This window comes from Ciconia boyciana, chromosome 9 (genome assembly GCF_034638445.1).
Source record: "Ciconia boyciana chromosome 9, ASM3463844v1, whole genome shotgun sequence".
NCBI lineage: Eukaryota > Metazoa > Chordata > Aves > Ciconiiformes > Ciconiidae > Ciconia > Ciconia boyciana.
In genome coordinates, this window is record NC_132942.1 from 18,674,172 (window position 1) to 18,695,010 (window position 20,839).

The 20,839-nt window shown below is 44.8% G+C and overlaps 1 protein-coding gene across 5 annotated transcripts in view; it reads left to right on the top strand.

Moving 5' to 3' along the window:
- KCNIP1 (potassium voltage-gated channel interacting protein 1) overlaps window positions 1-20,839 on the top strand; it is a 420,579-nt gene that overhangs the window by 121,817 nt on the left and 277,923 nt on the right. For 4 of the 5 annotated variants that reach the window (XM_072873232.1, XM_072873235.1, XM_072873234.1 and 1 more), the window contains exon 1: window positions 5,424-5,699. The exons of the other annotated variant lie outside the window; for it this stretch is intronic. Coding sequence is in view for 1 of the 4 variants with exons in the window: in XM_072873230.1 (XP_072729331.1) it covers window positions 5,639-5,699 (61 nt within the window). In the remaining 3 variants the exon portion in view is untranslated. Of the gene's footprint in view, window positions 1-5,423; window positions 5,700-20,839 lie in introns of those variants that run through there. 5 annotated transcript variants of the gene reach the window in all.

Here is a 20,839-nt window from a genome sequence, read left to right on the forward strand (position 1 = left end):
ATCGATGCAAAATTCATGTCTCCTGCTCCCCCCTGGCTACCATCCCTCATGGAGGAATCCATGCCCAGAATATTGCAGGAGCAACTGCGTTTGTGCTGCTGGGGGGACCCAGCTTGTCTCCATGGCTGGAGGTGGTTTTGTGCCAGAGCACTTGAGTGGTAATTGGGCCAGTGTCGGTGGGTCCCAATTACGAACATCTGACCAGGCTACAGTTGAGTGGACACAGCTGAAAGCAGCAGCCCTGGCATTTCCATGTCGGTGCTTCATGTGGCATTGTCCCAGCTCCCAGTCTGCTACTTGTACGCTCCCAGTTGCTTGTCGGAAGGACTCTGTTTATATATGGGCCTCAAGAAAAACAGTAGCTGCTCAAGCGAACAGAAAGTCACCTCTGCCTTGAAGTGAAGCACTCCTTGTTGAGTAAATGTAAAATGCTTCCCCAAAACACGTGTTAGTTACTGGAATGTGAAAGATGAAATTCCTTTAGTCTTAAGCACATAGAAAGAAATTCCAGCCAATGCTGCCTAGGTCTCATTCCTAAAATACCCAGAAGGGAAAAGGAATCAGTTACTTCCAGCTTTATTTAGGCTTTTTAAGGCAGAACTTACCTGGAACCACTCAAAGCTGATAGATACAGACTGAATGAAAAGGGCTTGCTATAAACAGGCAGTTTTCAGTTTTTATTTGTGTTCCTGTTATGCAAATATTCATTGCTGTTCTTTGGGAGACAAAAAAAAAAAATCAGAATGAATTTCACCAATGCCCTAAGTTTTAAAATCTGGGTATGTCTGAGGCATTTCCTTGCTAGTCCTACAGATCGACATTGCCAGCTTTGCCTTGTAGGAGAGGATGACTGATAAATCAGAGATTGCATCCCTAGATACTGTGCTTAGGAAGGGTATTTTCTCCTGGCAACGGTCCACATTTCTGCATGATGAAAAAACCACCCTCCCCCTCTACTTTCCTGTACATACCCACAAAAATACCAGAAATGCGTAGTTCAAAATGGATTTAACGCAAGTGTGGTCCAGCTCCATTTCGCACCATTTCCTGTCTTTAGTGGGAAGAGGACCTGATCCTGTGTCAGGGAGCAGAACTGTACCAATTTCTGTGACCTTGCTCCCAGGAGATTTCCATCCTGTATCGATATCAGCTAGCTGGTGAAATGACTCCCTAATTGAAGACGCTGTATTTACATTTATTAAAAATAATGAACTACTGGTTCTGACCAAACCTTCTGGCTACGTCCAACAAATAAGCGCCTACATCACTGCCAGTGTCTGTCTACTTTGCTCTGATGTTTCGGAGTCTCACAGATGCTTATTAAACACAGTGGTATAGAGTTGAGGCATGAAGAAATCAGGAAGAGAGTCAGTGAATAGTATTAGGTCATGAGTTTGTTAGTCAGTAGACAGAATTTATTACGACACAGTATAAAGTAGTGGTGAAAGGATGGAATGGGGTTTAATCACTGGCAGACAATAATGATGGGTTAGCAGTGGGGACATGTTTGCCCCGCCAATCTAGCTCAGGAGATCAGCACCCAGCATTGAGTGCTTGGCTGTGTATGTACACAGGCTTCTGTTGGGGCAGAGGCATACCTTGATGAACGCTTTTTGTGTGTTGCTGTATCCGTGTGCGCATAGCGTGTGTCTGCCCATTGCCTGCGTGAAGCACTCGCAGCCCTTTCCTGTGGGGGCTCTCCCCTCCTTAGCAGTGACTGCTGGGACGGTCATGCAAGTCACCTGTTGGGTGAACTTTTTGTGGGAAAGTGGATGGGTTTAGGCATGGCACAGGCATCATGAAGTGGTATGTACCTTCAGCTGCGCAAGCAAAGGCATGAGGACTGTGTGTAAAGCATGCCATGAGAGAGCCCCACGACGTGCAGCTGGGGTTTCTCACTGCACTGGGAAGTGAGCAGCGGCTGGGCTCTGGAGCACTGCAAATCAATACTGGGGGCTGCAGTCAGGTTCGGCACAATATGGTATCTCCTTTCCCCAAGGTACTTTTGATCCTCTGATAGCAGCTCTTAGCCGGGATGCTGGCTTAGGTACCCATGCAGCTAGAACTATACATTTCACCGTCACAGTCAGAGCTCAGTCTTCATCTTACCTCTAAAGGAAATACTCTAAAAAACATTCAGCTCCTGGGATAGAGGGTGACCATCAGCACTTGTTACGTCTCAAGTATTATCTCTTAGGCTGATAAATCTGGATGGTCATCTTCGGGGAAAGAGAATTCCTGCCTGCTGTGGCAAATAACCTAATTCATTAGTGTTTACAATGGTTCTGTTCCTCTGAGGTGTTGATTTTCAGCTGTGAGAGAAAGCAGCTGCTTTTGAACTGGTGATCTGGGATTCTGTGCTCATCTGCCCAGGCACAGACATGGTCCCTCCTCTTCTCCCCATTCTTGTATGTTTGAGTCATAAAAAGAAAAATGCATGTAACCGTTTCTCCCCATGATTTCATAGGGATCTGTCAATACTGGTTTCCAGCCAAGACAAATCTTTTTTTCTTTCAAGCTTCAAAGAAAACATTTGCCCTCCGCCTTCATATACCATGCTGTTTCAAGTAAACAACAGTGCAGCATCAGGGGTGCAATTTTATCTTCCTAAATTACTTTTTTCTAGGGTATCTCACCGTATGGGCAGCCTAATCTGTTGCTCCTAGACTGAGCTCTTTCTGCATGGCTGGGATCCAGACGATGTCAGGAGGAATCCTGAAGCCAACTACTTTCTAGGTACTTTTTGCTGAAAGGAGGTTGTAGCAAGGTGGGTGTTGGTCTCTTCTCCCAAGTAACAAGTGGTAAGACGAGAGGAAATGGCCTCAAGTTCTGCCAGGGAGGTTTAGATTGGATATTAGGAAAAATTTCTTCACCGAAAGGCTTGTCAAGCATTAGAACAGGTTGCCCAAGGCAGTGGTTGAGTCACCATCCCTGGAGGTATTTAAAAGACCTGTAGATGTGGTGTTTAGGGACATGGTTTAGTGGTGGACTTGGCAGTGTTGGTTTACGGTTGGACTTGATGATCTTAAAGGTCTTTTCCAACCTAAACGATTCTATGACAATCTGTGTAGTTTTTTGCAACCATTTACTTCAGAGGTCTTAAGTGTATAACACTGGTTTTCACAGTGCATGAGTCAACTGACGTGTCATTTTGTGAGTGGACAATGTGACAGGAGTTGCGGTTCATTGACTTCTGCTGGTGACCACTTTGCCTAGATCGAGGGGGTTTCCATTTTTGTCACCTTGGAGACGTCATGTCTGGGAGCAGAGGACAGGGGAGCACAGCATCCCAGTGGCAGCTGTTGCTTTTGGTGGTGGGATGCTTTTAGCTGGCTTGATGCCAATAGAGGAGTCCAGAGATAGCACTGAGACCTCCTGCTCTGGGGAGGCAGGACCACCGCAGCCCTCACCCACTGGTGAAGGCCTGATCCAGGGGTGACCGCTCAGTTGCAGGAGCACAGCTCCTGCCCCAAGACCCATGGAGGCTCTGTCATGGCACCTGTGTCCAGTAAAGGCAGTGGCGTATCACTGAGGTGGTGAAGGGAGTGCAAACCCACCCTACCGAACAGGAGCCCCACCATCTCTCTTTGCTGTCTGTTTGCATGAGAAATGACATATGCAGGCACATCCTCAGCTGCTGGTTTCTCATCTCAGCAGCCGTGGCATGAAGCAGCCGCTGTTACATGAGGGCACATCTGCCGTGGTCTCTGGTCACCCTCCAGCCTTTGTTGTGTGCACAAATACCAAGAGCAGTGGTTTTCCACATGTGTGCTGTAGCCTATCTAATATTTTACTGTGTAAACACAAATAAAATATTCATAAAATAAACATAAATATTTAAATAAAAAGGAGCTTAAGAATCTCATATAGCTTTTCAGTGCCTTGTGGAGATCACCTTAGTCTGAGGGACCCCCATCTGGATCCAGGCGGCTGGAGAAGCCTGTTAGCCCACAGGCTGCAGGACCACAGCCATGGGCCAGCCTGGGGGAGGAATTTAGGGGGGGCAGAGGTGTTGTACAAGCTAGGACAGGCTCCCCCATGATGACAACGGCAGCACTGTGTGCCCCAGGTCCTGGGCACTTTGCACCTGCCTGCAAAATGATACGTTTCAGTTCAGGATTTTGGCATCTAAACAGGACCTTACCTCAGACATTGCTCAGAAAAAGTTTAATTGCTGTATTTTGAGTTGTAAAACAAGAAAAAAAAGCAAGGGGGAAAAAAAAAAGCATTTTGTGTAATGCCTTTTGCAACTAGCGACTAATTGAAAGCTCTTTGCTGGTATACACAAGGGATGCAAATACACCTGTGCATGCAAAGATAGCATTGCTGTCAGCATGTGAGCAGAAGGTAACATGGGGCTTTACCTCCAGGGACACCAGTGCTGTGCAGCTTCTGATCCTGGGGGCTCTGGGATCTGTGTTTGATGAAATCTTTACCCCAAAGTTAGAGGAAAGCTGGGGAAACCTGTTGAGACAAGGTGCTTTGGTCTCTGGTGTAGGAATGAATTTCTTCAGACAAATACAGCATTTGCACAGATGCTGCCTTAATCTCAGTCACCATGTGCAAATAGCAAATTAATTCTGGTTCTGATGGCTGCCTTGGTATATTTAACTCTGTATTTGAACACTTGCTATCCCACTTTCTGAGAAAACATAACATGATGTGTAGCTGATTTTTTGAAATATGAAAGAACTGAACAAAATGCCAGGAACTGTCCACCTCCTTCGACCCACCTGACGTTTGCAGAATTTTGTTTCAACAGTTTGTTTTTTTAATGTCCTTAAAAAGGATGTGCACATACATACATACTTTGCAGAAAAATAAGTTATTAACAACTGTCTTGCACATGCTTCTGGTGAGTGAGAAAGGATGTGAAGGAAAAGGATTGTGGTGAAATTTTCTGTTTTCCCCCGTTGCACTTACTTATTTTCCCCTGACTTTTCTGCTTGAGAAGACTGTTAGAGATTGCTGCTTCCTACCTTTCTGTCAGACTCTTAATTAGCAGGAGCATGCAGTCCGCGCAGCTGGGGCTTTGATGCGTCGCTCACTATCGTTTCCCACTCAGAAGATTTCCATTCATTCCGAATTGGTACCCAGCCCAAAGCTCTGGCCTCCCACGAGACCCTCAGCATGTCTACAGGACTCCAGTTTAGTATTTACTGGAAGAGATGCACTGATGCTCCCTCGCTAGACCTACAGGCTGCTGGTTGGAGCCATAAGGGAACGGGAGGAAGAATTAGCCTGTGTGTTTATGTGGCTGTGCTCCAGTAAATATTTTGATGCATCTGCTGCCAGCTCTGGTCTGAGGGAATCTACCTAGCATTTAAATTTTGATGGGGAGCTGTTTTGAATAATAACAGTGCAGCCGGCTGTGAGTCAGTGCATGTGTGTTGACTTAAAAAAAAAAAAAAACCACCCTCAAAGCTTAACGCTTGCTGAACGCTGAGCTGCAGTGCTTTGCTTTTTCCCTCCTCCTTTCTTCTTTTCTTTCTTCTCTTGACTTCCTCTGTTTTGTTTTGTTCTTGGGGGCATTTCACATAGATTTTGTTCACTGGCAGTGGGGGGTGGGGTGAGAAGAATCAAAAAACCCCCCAGCCAAAATAAATCCTCCCCAAAAAACTCACAAGTAGCTTTTGCAATGGGTGCTGTAATGGGTACATTCTCTTCTCTACAAACGAAACAAAGACGACCGTCAAAAGGTAAGACCTCCTGTTTTGCTTTTCCTGTTCCTTCTGTATATTTGCTAGGAGAGAAATTTATATTAGGAAGGGAGGAGAAAATGAACACGTGCCACTTGCAAGTAACCTAGAAATGTTTATGTGAGGTGTAATTTGCAGAGGAGAGTGGGATGCGAGGTGGTGGAGGAAACGTGTGGGCATGAGGAAATTGCTGTGGAGGGGCTTAGGGGGTGAAAAGCACCTGAAATATTGTAATCCTTTGTACAGGCGTGTGCGAGGAGGAGAAATTCAGTGGCTCCATATGCAGAGCACTTGCAGAAGAGACCTGTTTATTCGCAAATCCCATGCTTTGTAAACCCTTTGAGGAGGGAATAAAATGTAGATACACAGGAAATTCTTCCCAGTACCTTGTGGTTTCTTTCTCAGAAAGTATTGTTAGGGCAGTGTTGCATTTTCAGTAATCCAACACCAAGTGTGCAGTACTAATGATGTGTGTTCTATAAAGATTATCACGAAGGGAAAAAAAAATTAGGATGTTTTCATAAAGAAGAGGAGGAGGAGAAGCTCATGAAAAATGAGAAAGCAAGCAGCGACCCCAGGGATTTTAATCCTTAAATCCATAAATATTGGCTGTGAAATGCTGATTTTTCAGGTCTGGTTTGTGTAGTGTTTGCTTGAGCTTCGCTCAGTTTCCTTCAGGGTTAATTCAAAAATTCCAGGGTGCTGCTGAGTAGAAAGTTGAAAGCACTGTCAGGGGCACGTCCATACAACACAGAATGAGTATTGTTGAGAAAACAAAAAGAAAGACTCTGTAACTTGGGCAAGTCTTTCTGCTATTTGGAAATACTCCCTGCCAGAACCTTTGCATTTGAGAGTCTCTCAGTATTTCTAGGGTAGGTCTCTATTTCCACTGGATCCGTTACTCCGTTCATATATATACTTTTGAATTGCAAGTTGGTATGGATTTTCTAGCAGTTTAAAAATTGTCTTAGGAAATATCAAACATCAAGTAATCACTCTAAAGAGAAATGGGGAAGGGCTGTGTAGGGGATTTGATTGTGGCAAGTTTGTGACCAAGTGTAAAATTCTGTGTTCCTGGTACAAGACAGGTAAGGTAGGGTAAAATTTTACATTACAGTGTGTGTACATGGTTTACAGTTCACCTTTCTGTGTTGTTATAATGCAACCATAATTGTACAATCATCTAGGATGTGTATGATATTATTTAAAATGCAAGCATAACTGTATAATTGTCTAAGCATTGAGTCACACTTGAAGCTGTTGTGAGGTACACGAGAGCTGAACGTGATCTGCTGGGCATGGTGACACCAAGGGGTATCTTATCTACCTACCAGAAACCTGTGAGCTGGATCTGATTTCCAATAAATGTAGATAATTTTTGGATGAATTTATCTGTTCTCTACTACTTTGTTGTCTTGTGATTGGCTCAAATCTCTAGTGGATGGAAGAAATTGCTTTTTGTTGGAGTTCATGAGCAGTAAAAACCCAGCATCTGGTCACACATCTGAACATTTATAGTGGGATTCAATCTTGCTGATGCCTGCTGGCAGTGGTTGTTCAGCTATATTTATCAAAACTTGTGTTCCCAGAGTTATTTCCTCTTGGCTCTGATGCGTTATCCATGTGGTGTTGCTGGTTAGTAGGGACACCCAGTTGGAGAGAGCAAGTTGGAAGAAATTCCTTTGATTTTCTTGGCTATTTTCAAAGCCAGTACAGAATTTCACACCTTTTAGTCACTATTTACCTGGCAGGAGAGAGCATTACAGAACAGCGCTGCTGGTTTCAGCTGACTTCAGCCAGTTGCAGATGATCTTCTAGACTGATGCCCAGAAGATCCCCTGGATCTCCAAACAGGAGTGGCGAAGGCATGTTTGCCACCTGTGCCTGTGGGCTTCTTGGTGTGTTTTACACTAACTGTGAGCACTTCACCTTGTCAGCAATGAAAAACTAATATGTTCTGGGCTTGAATACAATCTGAAATTGTTCTTTGTCTGTGAGATAAATAGCTAGTAGAAGTCAATCACCACTACATGATGGATTCCTTAGTGTTGCCCACCTGTTCCCTCAGCATTTCCTCCAGCCCCCAACCATCCTGGTGGCCTCTGCTGGACCATGCTGTAGTGTATCCGTGTCTGTCTTGTGCTGGGGAGCCCAAAACTGGCCACGGAACTCTGGATGTGCTCGCACAAGTGCTGAGCAGAGGGAAAGGATCACTCGTCCCAGTGCTGGCTGCATGCATGTTGATGCAGCCCGCTGTGGGGTTTGCCTTCTCTGCCAGAGAGCACCTTGCTAACGATGCCTGGGTATAACTGCTACGTTTAATATTGCTGTGTCTATCTTTTATTGAGTAAAGTGTTTATTATCTATTTTATTATTAGATTATCATCTACTATTATTTATTATATTTATCTGTGTGTTTATTTGAATATTTCAGGATTTATGTAGGAGTTAAATGCTGCTGCCAAAACAAGGGCTTGAAGAAATAGTTGTAACAGGGCTAGATCCACACCTCTGCAAATACACTCTTGTCTTGGTAAATATGTGCTCTTCCAAGTAGTTTGAAGACAATTTGTATAGCCTTTTCTGGCTAATCAGCTCACACATGTATCTGAAGCTATGTATCTTTGGTGTAATAAACTAAAAGCAAAAACCATGCATGTATATTGTTTTAAGAATAGGTAAAATAAACAGGTCATGTCTAAAGTGAGGATTTTCCAGAGGCTGGTTAATATCAGTAAGCACATGGTGGATCCTGGCAGAGTGGGCTCAAGTTGGCCCGTGCTGAACCCTTCCAGCTTCAGTGCAGGACACGGCTCCACTTGCACTGCTCCTCCTTGGACCCTGCTTGTGACTGGGTCCAGGATGCTGGCAGCAGGACTCGTGGCTGGTTCAGTTATTCCAGCTGTGAGCAGCAATGCTGGAGGGTATATTGTAGCACTGTTCAAGAGTACAGGATTTAATTCCTTGTTTTAATGAAAACGGGAAGCCTGAATCCTGGCAGGAGTAGCACAGAAATTGCCTTAAATTTGAGAGCAGTGGTCCATCAAGTGCAAGACCTTTCCTCTGGGAGTGTTGTGGGTTTGTAGAGGAGGAGATCATTTGTTTGACTTGAATGTGAAAAATTAATCCAATATAATTGGGCATTTTGTCTAGGCAGGTTATGAGCCACGCGCCCTGTCCTGTGCAATAAAGTTTTCTACCTCTTAGATTTGCAATCCTACCAGTAAAGCTGCAGAAGTTTTCCCTGTTCGCTGGAGCATCCCTGGATATTCTATGACATTTGTGCCGTTTGCTTCGGTAGTGGCTCGGGGCAGTTCCACAGATTGTTTGTACATTTCATTATAAATTATTTCCTCTGATCTCAATTGATGGCATTTTAACGTCATTCACTGTTGGGATTCTTGTCTGCATTTTCCAGTATTCTGAGTTGGCCTAGTAAAAGATAATACCTCTTGCTACCACATTTGCTTCGCTTGTATCTCAGACCAGCAAAGCTGTGCAGTGTTCCTGGGGGTTCCAGTGTTCCTGGAACCTAGCTGAGGTCCTGGGGGACAAGCTGACTGCGAGCCAGCAATGTGTCCCTGCAGCAAAGGCAGCCAGCAGCCTCCTGGGCGGCATTAGGCAGAGCATCTCCAGCAGGTCAAGGGAGGGGATGCTTCTCCTCTGCCCAGCACTGGTGAGACATCCACAGTGCCATGTCTGGTGCTGGGCTCCCCAGTACAGAAGAGATGGGGACTTACTGGACTGAGTCCACTGAGGGGCCACAAGTAGTATTAAGCGATTGGAGCGTCTGACATACGGGGAGAGGCTGAGAGAGCTGGGACTGTCCAGCCTGCAGCAGAGAGGGCTCAGGGGATCTTATCAGTGTGTGTAAATACCTGATGGAGGGGAGTAGAGGTGATGGAGCCAGGCTTTTCTCAGTGGTGCCCGGTGACAGGACAAGGGGCAATGGACACAAATTGAAACACAAGAAATTCCACTCAAACATAAGAAAAAAATTTTAATGTGAGGGTGACTGGGACAGGCTGCACAGAAGGACTGTGGAGTCTCCATCCTTGGAGATACTCAAAACGCAACTGGACACAGTCCTGAGCAACCTGCTGTAGTTAACCCTGCCTTGAGGAGGGGATTGATCGAGACAATCTTCCAAGGTGCTTTCCAACCTCATCCACCCTCTGGCTCTAGGATTACTGTCACTTTAAAAACCCTAAAGATGTACGGGCTTGGGGGTACTGGGAACACGAAGAAACATTAAGAGCTCAATACGGACCAAACGCCAATGAAGCTGAGAGGAGTGCTTGATCCTCTCTTAGTATGTTCGCAGTTACCGCTTAGATACAAGATCAAGATGGACTTGAGAATTTGAAGTTGCATGTATATCCTCCAGCAAACATAAGCAATAAAACGATAAATGAGTTGGGGGGGGGGGGGAACCCACAACAACACTAAAAGGCAGAGGGCCAGCACAGCAGATAATACACACACAAATGCATCTCTGGTTTCAACTAGCTGCAGAAATAGAGATTCTTCATGTGTTTTTACAACCTGCAGCCAATTATGACCAAATTTGTGGCTAGCATCAGCCATTTCCATATTCGTCATGGAAACGTTCAGATTAGCAGATTGCTAAAGCAGGGGGAATTTCTTGTTTTGACTGCTTTCTGTACCTCCACGGTGGTGTGTAGTGGGGATGGTTACACTGCCATTTGTGGGCAAATTCAATTACAGTAGGAAAGGAAAATCAAGGAGTAAGGGATGAGCTATGTTTGCTCTTTCTTTTCTCTACCCTTCCCTCCCCACCTGCCCCCCAGTAAAAGTGAAATATAGCTCAAATATTTCTCAATACCTGAATCTGGTTGGCCTTAGAGCTACAGGTCCCAGCTCTTACCCTGAGTGCACCAGCAGAAAGCAGCACCACTTTCAGCTGGGAATCTTGAATGTGAGTAACTGTATTTTGATCCAAGACCACCCAAACCTAAACTGTGAAGAGGAGCCTGGCACAGTTGTTTAATTTTGCAAGAGCTAACAGCAGGAATTCACTTTGCTTAAAATGGCAGTCATGCCATTTTTATAGTGACCAATTTCTAGACTTTGTTTTGAAGGGAAGTTTGCTTTGAAATGGCTTATTGTCCAAAAGCATTGTACAAAAGTATTTTGCGTCTGACCAACTGTATTTTCAAGTGTTTTACTCACCAGGAAACCACTCAACATTGCTTGACTTGTCAGTCTTAATAAGAATATCTGACTGACCTGAGCTCCTGAGATTGCCGGTCATGGCTGTGCCCTTTCAGTTCCCTGCGCTAGAACAATCTGCTTCTCTGCTCAAAAGGAGAAAAAGTGGTTCAGTAGCGTTTCAAGGAATCGGTCCTGTTCAGCCCTAGACCTACAGCTGCAGAATGGAGATGATAGATTTGGGCAGGGGGGCTGCCCTGGTATTTACTTTGCCCAGCACGTACTGTTACAAAATAACTTTTTGTAAGCTGTTTACAGCAGCTTTATTCTCGATAGGCCTTTGAAATTCATCCGGGAGGAGCAACAGACTTGCCTTTATCCCTCAAAAATCTGTTCAGGTTTGTCAGAAAGAAAAGCTTTGAGAGTTGCCCTTCTCTTGCTTCTGCTCCTCAAAGAAACTTGACAGCCTCCCACTGTTGTGAACGAATGTGTGTGTCCTAAAGACCCTGACTGTATAGCCCTGTGTCATGGGTATTTTGTTAATAGAAAGAAGATCTCAGTTCCCCACCCATTTTCCTTCTCGAGCAAGGAGAGCATCCTTCCCCCGGTCAGAGACCTGAGCCTGCAGGTGCTTGAGTGAATGGAAGAAATGGCTGAATTGGTTTCTCCTGGCTGTGCCCAAGAGCCCATACATGGCACTAACATCTAATTTTCTCTTCCTAGTCTTTTCTGATCATCATCTGATACAGTCTGGCAGGTCAGGTACATGGTCGGCTGCCTGTGCTGAAAACTGAGGGTTTGACAGGCAGTTTTTTCTAGGGAATTGTCTTTGTAACAGGTATACAGAACAGCACTCAGCAACAAAACTGTTTGATGTAAGCACTCAATCAGAAGCAATTTGGAAAAATTGTGATGACCAATAAGCGTTTGTCAGAATATGCCACTTTGCATGAAATACTTTGGTTTCTCTGAAGTGCAGAGGTGTGTGGGAGGCTGCTCAGTGTTGCAGTAGCCAAACATCCCAGCCACATGGCTGGGACGTGCCTGTGATGGGTGGCACAGAAGTGCAGGAGCTGTTTGCACCCTGCTTTCCCGTGTCCTCAGCAGCCCTGTGCCAGAGCTCACATGGGAGTGGGGTGTGCTTAGAGGTGGGTAGGACTTACAGACTTGTGACTGATTCCATTCCCCACTCCCCCATCTTTCAGCCAAAATTTCTTCAGCTCCTGTGCAGTTACTAGCTCTAAATGTCTTCCCTTGCCTCTTGCTTTGTTTCCTGCATGCTTCCCAATAAGTAAAACTCCTGGCAGCAAGGCAGAGGGATCTCAAATAGCTGGTCTTAAGAGTGGATAGCACTGATTAAATTAAAATAAGCTATGTGTGTCCTTGATTGCTTCCCACAGGCACACAGCGCCTGCCTGAAATGCTGTAGTCAAACCCAGCTCGGAGGTTTGGAATAAAGAAAAATGGACGGAGGAAAATACATTATTGTAGTGTGTTATATGTTATGCTGCATTAGCATACATGTGTGCTTATTTCCTGCCCTTGGATATGGGTACTATGTGCCACTCAAAGTGCAGCACATCCATGCAGAGCCATGAAATCCCACCATAAAAGAGGTCATTAGAGACTTCAGCTTTGTATGCCAGTAGGCTGCAGTGCTTTGAAGTTTCTTTTTGTTCCACAATAATCCAAAAGGGTAAAACAGAAAATATTTTTCAGCTTTTAACTTCCAGCCTTGGTAATCCTCCAACCTTTATCATCATCAGCTCTTCCAGTGTGAATTACTGGATATTTGATGTTTGCAATAGGCACTAGGAAGCACTTGGATTTTTGCAACTGAAAATATTTAACACTATAGATGTGAAAAGCTTGGAACTTAATCTTAGCAGAGGTTTGGCCAATTCCCAGTTTTGCAGTGGTTAATGTCACCAAACATGTAAACAGGAATCAGTTAGGGTTGTAAACATTTTTTGAGGAAAAACTTATCTATAAAAAAGCAGACCAAGATCAACCAAAGTAAGTTATAAACTCATTTTGGTCAAATGTGAGAGGAAAAATAAAGATGTTTTATTTCTCTACTTATAAACCTAACATTCTTCTACAATCACTTATTTTTATATTTATTTAAGCTTTATTAAAAACTCTGAAGACTTACAAATTGTTCAAAAATGAAATGAAATATTTTTTGAGCTGAAATATTTCATTAATCAAAATTTTTATTAATTGTGGTTATTCACCAACACTTTCAGAACACTTTATTGGCTTGTAATTTTATTGTAGTTTTAGATGCGAATAGAGAAGTGTAACTGCTAACGTACTTCCGCCATCGCAGTGGGGAACAGACCTGGGTATTTATGTAAAGTGCCGTGTTTCTTATTCAACATCATTACCCAGAGAACGTAATGGCACAGTAATGCAGAAAGTTTGGGTACCTGCTAAGGCTCTCTGAGTTATGTTGCTGCTCACACTGTGGCTATTTGCAAGGTAAGAAATTTCTGCATTTCTCTCTGAGCGGTGTCTCCCAGTGGGTGCACCTCCCTGCAGGAAGGTATCAAAATGCATGGCAGGGGTCTTACCCAACTGGAAAATGCAGGTTAGAGCTATATGGTACCACAGCAGCATTTCTGACCAAAATATATTCTGGGTTCTAAGCAAGGTATTAATTTTTCCCCTTTTATTTGTTTTGAGATGCCCCAGGGAAGGGGAATAACCGTTATTGTAAGATGGATTATACTTAACAAATAAAAAATGATTAAAAGTGTAAACTGTATCCACGTTTTCAAAATAGGTGAGTCAGAAATGAAGGAAGCCATGCCCAGATATCTCCAATCTGTGTTTGCGGCCGTCACTGTGGGGTGATGTCTTTGGTCTGGACTGAAAACAATATGGATAGTGGTCAGTTAATTTCTAACTGCATTTCATTAAAATGGGAATGTAACTCGTGCCGGCACTGCTTGGGATAGGAAGGGTATGGCGGGGCTAGTCTGAAGAGTTTAAACAAGCCACAGCAGAAATGAGGCAAAGTTCACAAGGAGTTTTAAAGAAGACATGAACTGGGTAACAGAGCCATCCTTTCCTGGCAGAGCTCTGCTACATCTGTTTGGCTTTCCTCAGTCCAAACATTACTTTCTTGACATATTCAACAACCGCAGCTCTTCACACACACCAGTGTTTGCTTTTCTCTTGCTCCATGAAAACCCTCCTCCCCGCAAGCTCGTTCTGTGGGTGGCTAGTTGGGAAGTGCCCAGAATTTCCATAGATGGCCACAGCTACAGTCTCTAAAAGCCAACGGGTAGGCACAGGACATTTTATATTGTGGCTGAGAACAGCTAATGGAGAACACGATTGTGAGGATACATGTTGTGCTGCTGGAGGCAGGTTTCTAGGAAACCCGAGAGACGCCTGCATCATTCTGCTGAAGGGTCCTTAGCGGAAAGGGAGAGTGTTACCTCGAAAGGGGGGAGCTGAATTACAGCATGCCAGAGATCAGTACTGAACGTCAGGGGCTTTTAGTGCTCTGACAAAATAAATGTTTCTGCCTGTCAAATTTATATGCAGGAAAATATGGATGAAACAAGCTATGTTCACAAGATTTAGCCAGTTAGATAGGGTATGGTTTCAGAAGCAGGGCTCAAATGTTTTGACAATTCTAACGTTGCCTGCCTGCAGCTCGGGGCCGAGCTCCCAGGTACGTTTTCCCAGGCTGCTGTTGCTTTCTTCTGGGGAGCAATGCGACACATCAGCCCCATAGATTTTTTGATTATCAGCTGAAAGCTCAGGCAAAGGCCCCTGATTTAGCACATCAAACTGCATGAGCTGAGGCTTGCTCTCCATAGGGTACGCGCACAGCCCTGTGAAGGATAACGCTGTTAGCTCCCTGGCTGCAAAATGTCAGGAGCCAGCACAGCATCTGCAGGGAAGGATAATTTCCCTTAGGGAAACTGTTTCATCCCGTGCAGGTGAACCCCACGATGCAGCGGAGAGCATCAGCACCGCTTTGCACTCTTAATCCTCACAGTTCAAGGGACTTGTGTGTTGCTATCTGAACTGGGAGCAGCGCATGAAAAGAAAAAATGTGAAGCAGGAAACTTTTGTGTCACTGCAGAGAGGATTGCTGTCTGCTAATCCTAATAAGCCAGTGTAATTGAATTGGCACGCTAGTTTACATGCTTTGCTGGGAGAGTCAGACGTGACCCCAAATTGTGATACTAGCGCCCCAGGAATTGAAAGCATGCCCTTGTGTGGATTTGAATCCCTGTAACATGGTGTTTGTTTTTATCTAATATTTTAACATGTGAGCTGACAGCAGGTCTAGTTTGCAGTCCTGTGCATACAGAATTAGCCAGGCTGCAGGCAACTAGACAAAGAGCTGCATTAGGGCATGAGGAAAATCCTGCCTGGGTGGACATTTGTGTGTACTGAACGATGGGCAAAGGCAAGCATGTGCAAAGGAAATCTGGTCCCACAAGGTCCATTCCTATTTGTGTAGGCAGCAACCAGACCTGTACACAGAGCAGGTTTGGTGCTGGGACAGAAAGCCAACCAGAGACGGATCTTTCAGGAAAGTGCCTTTCATTTCCAGGGCTTTAAGGCATCAAAAGGGGCTATTTCCAACAGCAATTTGGCATCCTTTGCTTGGCAGGAGTGAGGACATTACAGCTGAGCTACTGCCCTATCATTTCTAATCACCTCCGCGATGGAGCACTGGGCTGCATGTGGCTCACTGCAGCCCTCCAGGAAAGTACACTGTCAAACAAAGGGGATTTTCTGATCAGGCGTTTTCTGGGCAATGCCATCAGCCATAGCACTTACATGGCTACATTTGCATTTTTTTTAGCTGATGCTGCCTTTTCTCTTCCCTCTGTCCTGACTATTGATGGAGGTAAAGTACTTGCAGTTCAAAAGTTCACGCACTGCAGGAAATCAGAGCGCTGTGCGCTTTCCTCGGTTGCTGGTTGTTGCTGCTGTTCAGCAACGCACAAGACAGAACACAGCAATGTGCCCTTTTGAATGTCATCCACAGCCCAACTCGGATCTAGGTGAATGGTGTGTACGTTGAAATGTGGTGCTGTATCTGTTGGCGCAAATGCACTCTCGTGTTCTGCGTACTATTGGTTTGTAAAACCTACAAAGCAAATTAGCTGTTAAGACTAAAACTTTGGTCCAAACCTGAAACTTTCCTTTACCCATGGAGTTTGTGAGATGTTTTGGAAACTGGAAATGCTCTGACTTGGAATGAATTTTGTCACATCTCTTAGCATTGTTTGTTTTTAGCAAAACTGTGTCCCTTTAGAGTTGTTGCCTGGAAATTATTGATAGTGGGGAATTAGCTGGTAAATGTTGTTCTTAATCTTCATCCGGATCAAAACCGGACAGACAATTGTTAGAAGCAGCTGGGGTGTGAAGTTAGCAACTCAGCCCCATGGTCCCCACACTGACTCTGACATCTCAGGCTCTGATCACTCAGAAAACACAAAGCCTCCTCCCTTCTGCCTTGGCTGCTTCCGCTTCACCCCGCTGCGCTGCTGCTTTTGCCTCTTTTCCACTCGGGCTCCAGCAGTGCCGGAGCCGAGGCCAAGCTAATGGCCCTGGCAGAGCCGGGAAGCGCAGGTGCAGCTTTGCTTCTCTACTTTAGTGTTGCATCTGGCATTTCTGAGGGACATGCTCCCACCTGGAGACCAGTGCCCTAAAATGCTCTGCATGGTTTATAGTCAGGCCCTGTATTTTCAGTTAATATGCCTGAATTATATATGTAAAAACAGCTAAACAACTATAAGCAAATACTAGAGGCATTTGCATTTCTGGTAATATTTTTCACCTGCAAGAATATTTCAAACTCTACTGAATTCCTGAAAGAACAAGAAGCGAGGAGCGAGCCTTTGATCACCTCCCTGTGTTTCTGTGAAGAGGTGCTTCTCTGCAGAAGCCTGCACAAATCTTACTCATTTACTTAATGGGTGCGTTTCTGTCCTGTTAGCCATGAACGTAAAGCAATCTGTTTTAAGAGCTTCACTGCCCTATAAATCAAACTTCTGAGGCAGGATGAGGCGGGGGTGATGCTGCAGGAGATCTGATTCCGTCTGTGCTTTCCCTGTGACGTGGCACTGGGTCTGTGTCTCTCAGCACCCGGTGCTCTGCATTTGCTGGTGTGAGGTTCAGCGCCCTTGGTCATCCTGACCAGCTTGCTGTCCTTTTTTGTGTGATAACTGTTACAGCTGTAGAGTTTTGCATAAGTTAATTGCTTGTCACTTGCCTGCTTGCTGTGATTTAGTTTTCTTGTATTTTGTTAAGTGTTACGAGATAGCTACCAAGCATGCGAGATTTAGGAGAGTCGGAGGTCAAAGCTAAGGCATCATTACTCATGTTGTGAGTGCTGTTTTCCAGTCTCAGACAGCGCCAAATACCACGTGAGGTAGACGTTGTGCACGTGGATTTGCTGTTGCCAGTGGCGAAGGGCAAGGACGACATTAAGCAGCTAGTCTGACACAGCATTCACCTGCAGAAGCTTTTCTCTGTGGAGCAATGCTCCTGGCCTTAGTCAGCTAGTAGTCACTGATGTTACGTGACAGTGATAGGATGGCTGGAATAACAAAGGCCACTTTTGAAGAGCATATCCCAGAGATGTTGCCACTGTCTTCTGTAGTGTCACCACCTGCTTTGCTTTCTGCCAGCAACTAAGTAGATTTGATGTTGCTGGTAGTTGCAGGGCTGCGCTTCAAGAGGCTGACAGTGCTGTGGACAGGCTATGTGATGCTGACATAGCTACAGGCACAGGTCTCTTCCCAAAGTGGGCAGGGAAATGCTTTTTCCCTGTCCTGTCATGGGTGTTATGATCCTTTCCAACAGTTCAAGAGAGTTCATTTCCTCTGCACCTCTTGGGTTTAGGAACTCTTTTACTGGATACGTGGACAGAAGAGAATGAACCAGTTTAATCCTTTGCGGTTGAAGGAGCTCAGGACAGTGTGGTAGTTCTTGTAATACTGGCAGATTAAGCAATATTGCAGTGGAACAGCTTGGCTGTCTCCCATTGCTACCTGTGAGGTGTGGTAAGGGCTTGCGCTGCTCTGTACCAGGTCTGGAGGGACAAGTGAGATATCCTGGAGGGTGGGTAAGAGCTGCTCCCAGAGCATGCTGAGTAGCTGGAGGAGGTGCCTCTTGCGCAGGGGAAGGGATTTCTTGCAGTGATGTTTTGAGACCAGGAATAGGTGTGGACAGTGGATATAAGACACCAATGAGAACATTTGTGGTTATTAAGAAGTGAGAATATTTGAGTGTGTCCTGGTGCAGGAATGGACAGAGAAAGCTGGGAACCCGCAGAGCCAGGCTGGGCCGCATGTCCATGGAAATCAGCATCACCTTCCTGAGATCTCTCTGTGTTGTTTACCATAAAATATTGTTCAGAGTGAACAGAACTCAGCAGTAACTGCTTGAATCCTTATGTTTTAAATTCTCTGTGCGTTTTGAAATGTCTCCTTAATCTGATTCAGGGCAAGGTACCCTTAGTCAAGTTGAAGTTACCTCAAGCTAAGTGACAGGGTGAACTAATGTACATTTTCTGTTTTCCTCGTGTTTCCCTGATTTTCTGAGTCTGATCTTTCAGTAAATAGCATTTTGGATTTTAACCTGTTCGCTGCTATGAAAGGTGGTGTGAAGAAACCTGCACCAGGGAGAGAGCAGCTCAGACAGAGAGATGGAGGTGTTGGTGTCTGTGCTGGAGAAGACAGCAGAGTATGAATTAATATAATTCAAACAAAGTTAATATTAAGGTGGTTTCTAGGTCTGGTTCCTAGAGAACAACGCATTTGTTAACCAAATATTTCTTGTACTAGTAAGAGAGCCTCAAATTTATTTGCATTTCATGGTCCACATAAATGTGGAGACGCTGCCAAAATTGTCTCTTTCCCTCCTCTGTTTTCATTGTAGGCATTCCAGAAAATGGAGCAAAACGCTTTTCCCTGCTGTTTGGTTCTTCGTTTCATGCATATGCATTTCTGGGACACGCACTCCTGGAGCGTGCAGCCAAGTGCACATGCCTGGAGTCTCAGCAGGCTTGTGTAGCTTTGAAGCAGAGAACCTAAAGCATAAGTAAGATATTTGCAGAATTAAAGAGAATTTAGAGGAACAACAGTAGAGATTTTAAATTCAGGTAAATAAGTTCAATCTTAAAACCAGAGATGAGTTTTCACTGCTTCCATCTTAAAGATGTTTATTGGACTGCAATAGGAAAGGAGATATTTACAGAATGAAACTGCTCACAAATGTGAGGAAAATCACTTGTGTTACTGTTTTCTGTTGATGTTCACTGTAATGCAGTTTGCTGTAGATAATCACATTACAGAAGGGATTTATCGGCGAATGGTCTTGGGTGCTAAACCTGTTGACACATGGCAGTGTAGGGCAACACTGTAAATAAGTCGGATAGCTTTATTTTTGCAGCACTCTAATTAGTCACCCTTAACACCTCCATAAAATAGAAATACAGATTTGTAAAATCCAGCCCCCTTTTGGAGATTTTTCTCTTTGCTTCCCAGCGGGAACATACGCAGGATTCTCAATGTGAACATCTCAAGCTGGCACGTGTCTTGTTTTCCCTAAGCCTCAGCTTCTAAACTTCAGCAAGTATAGGAAAAACATTAGCCTGCCTTTTACAGCATCCTCTGAGTCTAGGAGAAAAGTTTGAAGGCATAAACTAATTGCCCAGGAACTCATCAAGTCCTGTGGTGCTTGATTCAGCCCAGAAAGTTTGGGGCTGGCTCTGCCTCAGATGCAGCTCTCTTGAGTGAGTCCTGTTTATTCTGGAGTTGCACACTTTGGTATTGCAGGTGGGCAGAGAGAAGATGAGTATACATGTTAATTTACAGGCTCTTGCTCCCCTTGGTGGCAATAACCTACTTAAAGGAGTGGAAGCAAAGTCTCAGTCTGCAGCTTCCTCCAAGTCTTTGCGGAGGGCTGGGAAGGGATTTTCTCTTGCCACCTCCCTGGGAGCAGGCCCACAGTGCACGGGGGTGGCTGCAGCCCCTGCTCACACAGGCTCTCCTCCTCCTGCTCCTCCTCCCCATACCCCACCTCACAGGGGCTGCTCAGCACCCACGAAGGGCTCTCCTGGCTCAGGGCACCTGCCCTAAAAAGCAGTGTCCCGTTCCCTGTTGGTCAGCCTGAACTGCCGTATACCACCACTATCACTTACAGATGTGTGGGAAACCCTTATTTAGAAGCCATCTTAGAAATATATTTGCATTTCAAGCAATGGAAACCCTCTCTTGCTCAAGGAGGGTGAGTGGGGCCCCACACATCTGATTTTTCAGGGATGTTGCAACAACGGTAGTTGGAAAGCAAGGAAGAGGCTTGTGTAACAACAAATGCTGTGGTCCTTGTTCTCTGGGTAGAAACGTATTTTGTTTGAGAGCTTCCCCTCTAGCAGCCTCCACAAGTTCCTTTAAAGCCAATTAGGACATCTTCTTCTGTGTAAGGATGGCAGGCAGAAGTAGGACAGGGTTTTGTCCTTTTGAACTATTAATACAGATCACAAAAATGTACCAAAAGGTACAGAAACTTTTAAAATATGATGAAACTTTGGAGATAATTTATTTTTTATTACAGCTAATACTGTATTTGGTGTAAAACATAAAGTATGTTTTGATATCTTCCTTCCCTGGTAGAAAAGAGGGCAAAAAGGAGAATCCAAATTCACTCTCGGTTAAAACCTCTTGAACCCTATATGTCTTTTTGCCCTGAAAGGTACTGTTCAAAAATACATTTTTCATTTCTAAAGCCCAAAGAAAAAAGAAATTGTGGCCAGCCCAACTGAGCACACACTGCTGCTGTCTTCAGAAGGAGTTTTAGCAAGTGTGTGTGATGATAAATCACCCAACATCAGCCTTGGCGCCTGTGCAGGGTTGAAGAGGAATACAGCTCCACTCTGATGTATCCATTTTCTCCCGCATGAGGCAGAAATCATCATATCAGCT